General features: G+C 29.7%; 1 protein-coding gene across 4 annotated transcripts in view; it reads left to right on the forward strand.

The window, feature by feature from the left end:
- Positions 1-10,661, forward strand: part of LOC106472644 (galectin-4-like) — a 46,261-nt gene that overhangs the window by 18,945 nt on the left and 16,655 nt on the right. For all 4 annotated transcript variants that reach the window (XM_022401197.1, XM_013933298.1, XM_022401196.1 and 1 more), the window contains exon 4: positions 2,131-2,256. In XM_022401197.1, coding sequence (XP_022256905.1) covers positions 2,131-2,256 — 126 coding nt within the window. The remainder of the gene's footprint in view (positions 1-2,130; positions 2,257-10,661) is intronic.

A 10,661-nucleotide genomic window follows, 5' to 3' on the forward strand; every position in this document is an offset into this window, starting at 1 on the left:
CCATATTCCTTAGATGTTTATGTATTGTTTTATGAGAGACATACAATTTCAGGGCCATTTCAGGAGTGTGTTGCATTGGGTTAGACTCAACAACCATCTTCAGAGCATCAATATGAATTGCAACATGTCGGCCCCTGCTATCACAGTTTTTAAGGCTAAAGTCACCTGAACAAAATTTGCTGGACCATCGTTGACACTTACAAACGTTCAAAACATTTCCATAAACTTCTTTGATATTCTTTGTGGCTACAGAGGTGTTGTTTCCCTTCTTGTATTCAAACAGCATTACATGCCAAATGTGTGTATCGTCGTGTGCCATTACTATAAGGGATTAGAGTATACTAAACTTTACTCATTATATAGGTTACACTAACGTGACGTCTAGGTGGTTCGTTTAACTATTATACATGATGTAAGTTTTTTGGGGATGGTTAATGAAAGTGTTCCAAAACGTGACATTAATTTCTTGACGACCTAATAACTTGAAAGAAGTATATTCAATAAGATGAGATCTAGGGTTGGGTGTAATGTTAATATAAAACAGCATCAGATCACTGCAAGGTGTGCATTAAATTAGATATTTATACATAGCATTGTAAAAACAAGTTTGAAAGAGTTTAGAGTTTTAGAATATGCATGTTTATTCAGAGGGAATTATGTACAGTTTTCATTACCATAATTATACACACGTTGGTGTAATTTATTTTTTTTATAATTAAATGATAATTAAAAGAATATATATAGACATTTATAATGATGGCTGGAGACGGCTTGAATGGGTAATGTATTATCCAAAACATGCAGAAAAAACTCCTAAAAGCAACCCTAAGTTCCAAATATCAAGAACTGGACTACTTACAAAAACTCAAACAGAAATTAGACCACCAACTAGCCTGCTACCTCAAACCAGATGGCAATATACTTTTTTTAGAAAATATTTACTTCATTACCCATTCAAGCCGTCTCCAGCCATTATTAGTCTCAAAGTGGGTGCCTTGTCAATGAAAATGAAAATATATAGACATTTCTTGACCCCTTCTGATATAAACTACCCCCCCCCCCCCAAAAAAAAATCCTATAAATGCTAGTGATGAGTGGTACTATCTTTAATAAAGGTGAACGTTAAGTTGTCATTGAATTTCTTAGCCATATTTATAAATGATTTTTTTAGTAATATACATGAAGTTGTATAAGAGAAAAAAAATAGGTAAAAATTGCTTAGTTAATAACCAAAAGAGTAAATAACTGTACATTGTTTTACCAATTTTTGAATACCACAACTGTACTGAAAATATGTTTCTTTTACTAAAATAAGTTATTATAGTAACTTTAAAATTCATTTAATTCACAGCTGATAAACTTATTTTCTAAGTTTTTGAAACTGGAAGAAGTAAGAACATGATTTCTTTTAATGAATGTATAGCATTTTCCCTTACTCAAAGAGTTATATTAAATCAGTTATTTGTAAATTCTTTATAACAGTGATTTCAAATTTTTTTTCACTCTATGCGTAGGAAGAATCTTTTTAAAAAGCTTGTGAACTGTTAGGAATATATAAGCACTTTGTTCCTGTAGGCCAAAACTACAGTATATGACCTATAGATATGAAGTGCACAGAATATGAATAGTCATACATAGAGTTTAGAATTTCAGAATATGCACATTTATTCAGAAGGAATTAAATACAGTTTTAATTACCATAATTATATATACACATTGATGAGACTAACTGGATAATTCTGTAGATCAACTGTTGGGAACCACTGGTTTTTAAAATAGTATTTTGTAAGAAGTGTTAATTTTAAAGGAAATAATTGTCTACAAACAAATGTTTATTATTTTAGTAATGTTTCAGGAATTTTTGTAGTTTCCAACAGTTGTAGGATAACTGCCATTAATGGCTGTGAATGTAATAAAATACTTAATTGTATAGACCTATTAAAACATCATGAAGAAACAATATAGCCCAGATTTTCATTGGTAAAACCATTTTTAACTAGATTTTGAAATAGAAGCAACTATTTCTTAAGCATGAATCTGAATTCCTGAAAATATTTGGGATTGTAAACAATTGGGAATTATAAATGCATTTTTATTATCAAAAAGTTTTATACGGTTATTTTCTTTTAGATATTTGTCAATGGACAGCACTTCACATATTTTCGTCACAGACTTCCCTTTCAACGAGTAACACATCTTACAATAGATGGTGATGTCACTATTACTCTGATTAGGTTTGAAGGTGCACAATCTTTAGTAAGTGTTATTCTGATATTCTAAAATAAATTAAGGTTACACAATTATTTTCTCTGTCACCATGTTACAGAATACTGGATTAAATTACGGTCTAAAAGTATGACAAATGTCTTTGATAAAGGTAACATAAGGATTTATTTCTCTTTCATAGCAATTAAGTTATGAAAAGATTGTTGCTCTATTCAATATAAAAACGTGTATGGTATTGTTGGCATAAAATTCCTTAAATCAATAGATGAAGTATCTGAGGCCTAACCTGATGTCAGTGTTTACAGTCAAAGGTAAGACTATTTATGAACAGTTTCATGAATTTGTCCCCCACTTGAGTTATGCTATAAGTGGCAAATAATACTAAGCATCACCACAGGCATCACAGAGAGCTACCTAACAGTAAATCAAAGTAGTGTAAAGGGATAAGTTAAATATCTGATCATCAGTCATAAGAATATCTTGTGAAAAAACCACTTGGATGTGTGTCACTTATATATTGCAACATTAAAGTGAAGTGAAAGTGGTATCAGCCAGTGGTAAGAATTTCTTATTAAACCATCACCATCATGCTGGATATATTACAACACTTGTATGGTGGTATTATTAGTCAGAGATGGTTCAAAGGTCAATAAAAAAATTAATAAATATAAATAAATGTATACTGTTATGAGATTTAAGCTATTTAGAATAAACATTTGTGGTTTCCTGTTACAATTTGCAGTTATTTTAGAATGAAAAAAAGGTAATTTTAGATATATTTCCTAATTCATTGTGGTGGTTATGAGGTCAGTCAAATCAACCAACTCTGTATAGAGTAAAGGTAGAGAAAATAACAGATAAAATATCTAGTTTTTCTAAAAAGAACATTTGATAGTTATTTAAGAGGTTATAGAGAGTATGCAACTGAAATTGCAAATTTTTTTGAAGAAGAAAAGTTTTCTTAATTTTAAAATCAAAATTACTTTCCATGTTGGATAATCAACATTCCAAAAGAAATATTTCACAAACAAATCTTTAATTAAAAAACCTGATATTTTGTGTACGAAAGCCTTGCAATGTTTACCGATAATCTGCAAACTTTTGTGACCATATGCATACATTATCAAAACTTGTAACATGACTATTCTTATGGTTACTTTAGTGGTTACAGGCTGGGTACTGTAGTCAAAGAATTAAACCATAACCATCATGCTGAACGTGTGTCACTTGATATCACAACACTAGAAAGGTAGTATCAACCAGTGGTACAAATTCCATATTTAACCATTACCATTATGTTGCACATGTGCACTTGTGTATGACAACAGTATAACAAAGCTTGAATGGTAGTATCAACCAATAGTAAGAATTCCTTATTAAACTTTCACCAAAATGCTGGACATGTGCTGCTTGTTTATCACAACAATATAGTGAAGCTTGAAAGGTAATATTAACCAGTGGTAAAATTCCTTATTAAACCATCATCATCATTATGCTGAACATGTGTCACTTATACATCACAAAAGTATAGAGTAGTAAGAATTCCTTATTAAACTATTATTATCATGCTGGACAATGTGTCACTTGTGTGTCACAACAGTATAGTGAAGCTTGAAAAGTAGTATCAGCCAGTGGTAAGAATTCCTTATTAAACTATTACTATCATGTTGGACATGTGTCACCTGTGTATCACAACACTTGAAAGGTAGTATCAGCCAGTGATAAGGATTAAACAAAGTGCTATTTTAAAGCCAAAATAAAAAAGGAAAAGAAGAAACAAAACTACTGTAATCTTTTTTGTTTACATACCTTCCTCATTATGTATGAAATATGCATACATATCACTTTTATCCTGAATTAAAAATATGTTTTGCTTTATCCTAAATATTAATCATATTCAGAAAGTGACATTCACCAGATTTGCCTACTTTTGATTCTAGAGCCAAATAAAGCCAGAAAATTTTAATATTTTACATACCACCAATCTTTGTATTGATATTTTAAAAAATTGATCTTGTATTTTTTTTTATAGTGATGTAAATGTAAAGTCGAAAGTTCAGTGTACAAACTTTGCCTAAGTGTGATTATCATATACGTGTAAGATAGGCCCTAAAATGGCTTTCAAAGTAAAGTGTATGTTGCCACTAATTGGAGCAATTGCAAAATAAATAAGCATTCCAAGTGCAGCAACAGATGCTACTGAGGACTTTCAACATGATAACCTCATCATCGTGACCATCAGATCCTTACTTTATCTCTTGCAAATTGTATGAGGTATATTAATTCTACCACTAATAGCAAGAAACAGTTAATTCAGTCTGTGTCTACTTATCTGAACCAGTTAACCCTTTCATAACCGGCTTGCGTAATTTATGGAACACAGTATCAGGAATTTCACTTGTGCAATGATACAAACTGTAACATTGAAATTTCTTAACGTATCATCTCAAAACTGGTAAGATTTTGTTAAAGATCATGGGTATATTGGATATAAAGAATGACATTATTTTAATAATGTTTTTTTTACTAAAAATATGTTATTTATCTGATGTTGTTACTTGCACTCAAACTCTTATAAATTGAGTGCAAGGTGATTTTCATTTTAAGTATAAAAATACTTTTCTTCATCCTATAGTTTACATATTTCATTTGCATAATCTCTAGAACCTCCTCAATGAATATCAAAGGTTTTTTTAAGGTAAATGTTTATATTTTGTTTTTCATTTTTTTACCATATCACTATATTTTATAGTGGAATTCTGTAGTATCAATGTACAATGCAAGGAAATGATTAAAATTAGGAAATAAAAAAATACATACCTTTTAATTTTTTGTAAGATATCTTTAAAAATCTTTTCTTTTGGTTACATTCATAATTTTAGGTCTTTTCCTTTTCACATATAGTTCATTTTTAATGTTTTATTTTCTTGTCCTTTATTGTTTATTATTCATATCAACATAAGTCATCGGTGCCCTTGGAGCATATTACAGTGTCTCTGGCAGTGATGTGCAACCCTTTGGCAAAATTTTCATGCACCATGTAACATTGTAAGCTTTGAGAACTGACACAAAATATGATGTAAAATTAAAAAAGGCTTCAACTTTTCAATTATGCATTTTAAGACATAGATAATTTATAATTAACTAAAATATAAAAGTAAAACCAAAATACAATTTAACTGTATTTTCAAAATTTTATTTTGTCACTTTGCCACTATAAAAACATAAAGTACCAGGTTGGAAAGAGTTAAAGGTAACTTTCCAATCCCACTTAATCTACTTGATAATGTGTGTAATATTAACAGTATCCTGATCTGCAAATTACATCCCTTTAACCCTTTCAAGACGGGTCACGGGTGAAAGGTCATGTTATCTCGTTTGTTGACTCGCACTCTAAATTTTATTGAACTGCTATTTCATTAATTTATGTCAATAATTTTGGTATCAAACTATATATATTATAATTCAAATTATAGTACTGTATATTACTCAATTTCTTAATTTAAAAGCAAATATTAAAAAATAAACAGATAAACATCGATTTTTGTGTGACATGTTTTATGTTGAATGCAACACTGATTCAAATTAGATGTTTGTAAAGTCAAAATACTAAGTCTATAGTTTCGAAGAAATTAGAAACTCAAATTACCGATATTGACAAGCTAGAATATAAAATAGGAACCGCTTTTCAATTTGCAAAGATACTGCTCATGTAATAAATCAAACATGAATACCAATCGGAAGCTAAAAATGTAATCCTAGTGGCTCTCTCAGCCATCTTAACAGTCTTGTTGCCATTTCTTTCTTTTGAACCAATATTTCAAGGTAGGGTGTGTTTTTCATCTGCTCGAAATTTCCTGTTTTTTTAGACTAAAATACATCTTAGTTACTAAGTTTGATAAATTATAGTGGAATTCTGTAGTATCAATGTAGTAATTTATGATTTTTTAGTGGTTCAAGTGCATATATATATATGTATAAAACCTAAAAAAAATATTTTGTTTCATATCCTCCATGTGCAAATTTTTTAAAATCTTAGCAGCCTATGTCAAGCAGCAACCAAGTACAAAGGTTGTAACTAGAAGAGATAATTGTTTACTTTACTTCTTTATTTACTGTTCTATGTTTTAAGAAAAATAAGTTTGAGAAGGTACTTGTAAATAGTAATAATCTATATACATATATAATGTATAATAATTGAATTGTGACTGTATTTTACAAAATATTAGTCGACTAAAACACATCCAAGACAAGTTAATTTGTACAGACCAAAAGTCGGTTTTATGTTATTGGATACGATAACATGAGTGCAGGTGTGCTGCTTCATTTTAACTTCTGTATTGTTAGCCAGGCACGAGTGAAAGGTCAGTGTAATATAAATAATAAATACATATAAATGTATAATGTCATGAGATTTAAGCTATTTAGTCAAAACATTTATGTTTTTATGTTATAATTTGTGTTCATTCTAGAATTAAAGAGGCATAATTTATATTTATTTCCTAATATTTTATGGTGGTTGCGAGATCAGTCAAACCTACTGAATCCGTACAGAGATTAATTACTGAAAATAACAGATAAAATATAAGGTTTTTTTTCTTGATAAACATTTGATAACTATCTGGACATTATAAATATTTTGCATGTGAAATTTGAAATTTTTTGAAATATAAAAGCATTTTTAATCTTAAAATGAATATTACTTTGCATGTTAGATAGGCAACATGCAAAAAAGAAAAAAGGCACGAGAAAAACATTGCTTTACAAACCTTAAGATTTGATAAAAAAATTTTATATTTTGCATATGAAAGCATTGCAATGTTTACTAATAACCTGTCAGATTTCCTTAACATTCACTTACTAATCTAAAAGTTATAGCATGAAAACTATAACAATCACAAAATGGTTACAAGGTCAGTCCCAGGGACCAAGCCCTTTGCTGAAAGAGTTAAAGGTCTAGTTAAACAATAATGATTGCAATATAACGTCTTGGGTTGATCTAACTCACAAAAACATGTTAAATCCACCAAAGTTCTTCACCTCAAACAGTAAGCAATATTAGTTGTATTTAGAATATCCACATACATTTTATCCTAAGGCCCCAATAAATGTTAGTTCTCTTTAGAATATCTGCATACATTTTATCACACTTGATTCCTAATAAATGTCGGTTTTCTCTAGATGCTGCATAAATTTTATCATTTCAACCTTAATAAATGTCAGTTCTCTTTAGACTATCTGCATACATTTTACCATGTGATCCCTAATAAATGTCATTTATCTTTAGACTATCTGCATACATTTTACCATTTGACCCCAAATAAATGTCAGTTCTCTTTAGACTATCTGCATACATTTTATCATTTCACCCTTAATAAATATCAGTTATCTTTAGACTATCTGCGTACATTTTACCATGTGATCCCTAATAAATGTCAGTTATCTTTAGACTATCTGCGTACATTTTACCATGTGATCCCTAATAAATGTTGGTTCTTCTTAGAGTATCTGCATACACAGGGTTCTCACTAGGTTCCCGGACTCTCAACTTTTAAACCTCCAGTGAGATTTTCAAGGTTTCCATAGTTAGAATTTAATAAACTCAGAAAAAAAGGAAAAAGATACCTCAGTGTTCAATGAAAAACTTCATTTATAATTTAAACAACATTTTGTTTCCCTTTATGAGTGTAAAGTAATTTTCATGATAAGATTAAAAATACTTTTCTTCATTTGAAAATTTTCAAATATGGTTTGCATAACTACTAAAATATCCTAAATAAATATCAAAAAATTTTATATTTTATCTGTTATTTTTTTTACACTAACTCTATATGAGGTCGATTGAATTGACCTACCTTGTAACTATCATAAAAAATTAGGAGATAATTATAAATTTCCCCTATTTTCTTTCTGGAATGACTGCAGATTGTAACTAAAAACCATAAATGTTTTTACTAAGTAGCTTAAACTTGTAACTGTATACATCTATTTAAAGTTAAATTTTATTGTTTTATTCCCTATTAACTACTATTCCTGCCATATAAATTACAAATCACATGGCGGACGTGCAGCTCACATTACGTTTTCATCAAATTGCATAATGCACAGACTATTCATGAGTATACCTCATAAGAAAATTATTATTATTCATTTTACCTTATCTAACCTAAAACGTTTTCAATTTTTACATTTTAGTTACTTTTATAATAATAAATAAAGAATACACATTAAAATCAAGAAATAAAGTACATTCCTGATTTATTTTTTATACAAGTTGTACTACTGCATTAAATAATTTCTATTTAATTAGATAATGCACCAAAGAACACAGAATTATAACATGAAAATAGAAACAATGTTCCATAACTATCACAATTTTTTGGCCTTCTAACTGTGCAACAAAAGCCATTAAAAATTCAGTTAAGTTGTTGATGTGTTTCCTGTGGGAATAAAGTTTGAACTAGAAGTGAAAAAGACAATTCTCTGTGGAAAAAAACAACGTAATAGAATACGTCATTTGATAAAGAAAAACATTGGCTCTCTATTGGTTACAAGTAATATAGTTTGAAATGTCAGAGAGAACTACTGGCAAGTTTTGAAAGAGAGGAGGTGACAGGTGGATGTGGAAAAAGGGGTCTGATTTTCTATCTTATTGCTCTGGAACCAATTAAGATTAAAGACTGTAAATTATGCTTTGCATGAGTGATGAAACATTATAACAAGTAATTTACATTAAGTTTCATACTTCTTGGAAATGTGGTAAAAAAATTAGAGAAGATGTAAGAAGACATAGATAACAAATGTCACGGTTCTTGTACTAGGGGAGATTTTTTTTTTTACAACCTCCTTATAAAATTAAGAAACTATAACTTAAATAGTATTAAACTTTGATTTATTATCTATGTTCTGATGCTGAGTTTACTCAGATACATTGATAATAAAGTAGTTTAATTAAATTATGAATGTAACTCTGTGATAAGTACTGACATTCACAGTTTGACCTACCCAAGGTGAATGGGTTAATTGTATGGTATTTTCTCGTGGCTTTATTTTTGTGCAATATTATTACTGTTGAAACCTACTAGAAGTTGGCTGAGGGCAGCTGTGTGCAAACTGTATGCTGTTTAGTGTGTTATGGTACAAAGTTCGAAGCAAAGTATACTTGTGTTTGCTTTGCATATGGGGCATTTTTCGGTGCATATTCTGTACCTGCGGGATCAAATCTCGTGCTTTACAACAAATTCTTGACATACGCGACCAGGGGGTTCAAGTTATCTGGAACGCTGATACATTTTATTATTTCTTCCCTGAAAAATATCAGTTCTCATATATCTGCATATATTTTATTATTTGGTGCCAAATAAATCTCAGTTCTCTATAGAATATCTGTATACATGTTATCATTCAGCCTCTAATGAATGTCAGTTCGCTTTTGACTATCTGCATACGTTTTACTATTTACCTCTAATAAATGTAAGTTCTCTTTAAAATATTTGCATACATATTATCATTTGCCTCCTAATAAATGTGTGTTCTTTCTAGAATATCTGCATGTCTTATCATTTGGCCCCTGATAGATTATCAATTATCAGGAATTTTAATAAGTACCAGTGATAAATAACTTGCTCACGACAGGAATTTTTAACATTTTTACTCGTAATAAAATTCTAAAATATTTACCTTTTCCTTGCAACATTATGTAATAGTTTAAAACTTCCAAAAGGAGTTGTGAAAAAGTATGTTGTACTAATATGAACAATTAAGGTAATATTTTATAATATTTGAAATTCAAAATTTTGCAAGACTTATGATTCATATGATGAATAATAGTTAGTAGGCCAACAGATTCTTAGTTTTTAAAAGTGATGTAATTTACTTAATGTGACAGAACTTATCACCATTAAAGTATTCTGTATCACAAGAACTCATTGCATAGTTGGTGTTGACTTATCTTAATAGTTAGAATGCCAGACATAGAGTAGTAGTTGATATGCCTAGCACGACCTACTAGTTACCATGCCTGATATAACCCAGTGTGATTCACTTGTTCATTCTCATTCTAAGGATTTGTTTCTCATGTTGGATTCTACTCTGACTCTCCTAGGCTACATTTTTTTTTGTAGTCAAGATAGCTTATCTTCTTCTCCTGTAGTTGCAATTCGTTAGTTCCCACCTCTTTTACGATGTGGGTGTGCTGGCTTTTAGTATTTCAGAGGTAAGTCTGTCTGATTTTAATTTTACACTTTTAGAATTAAAATTAATTTCAAACAAGTACCTATTTCTGAAATAATTTCCTTCCCACCTCCCAACACCTGCATTTTCATCACAACTACAACTATTCACAAATCTACTTACTGTAGTTAGCAGAGCTTATGTAATAATGGCTGGAGATGGCTTGAATGGGTAATGAAGAAAAACTTTAATATAACAGCAAA

The sequence above is a fragment of the Limulus polyphemus genome, unplaced genomic scaffold (genome assembly GCF_000517525.1).
Source record: "Limulus polyphemus unplaced genomic scaffold, Limulus_polyphemus-2.1.2 Scaffold5485, whole genome shotgun sequence".
Classification (NCBI taxonomy): domain Eukaryota; kingdom Metazoa; phylum Arthropoda; class Merostomata; order Xiphosura; family Limulidae; genus Limulus; species Limulus polyphemus.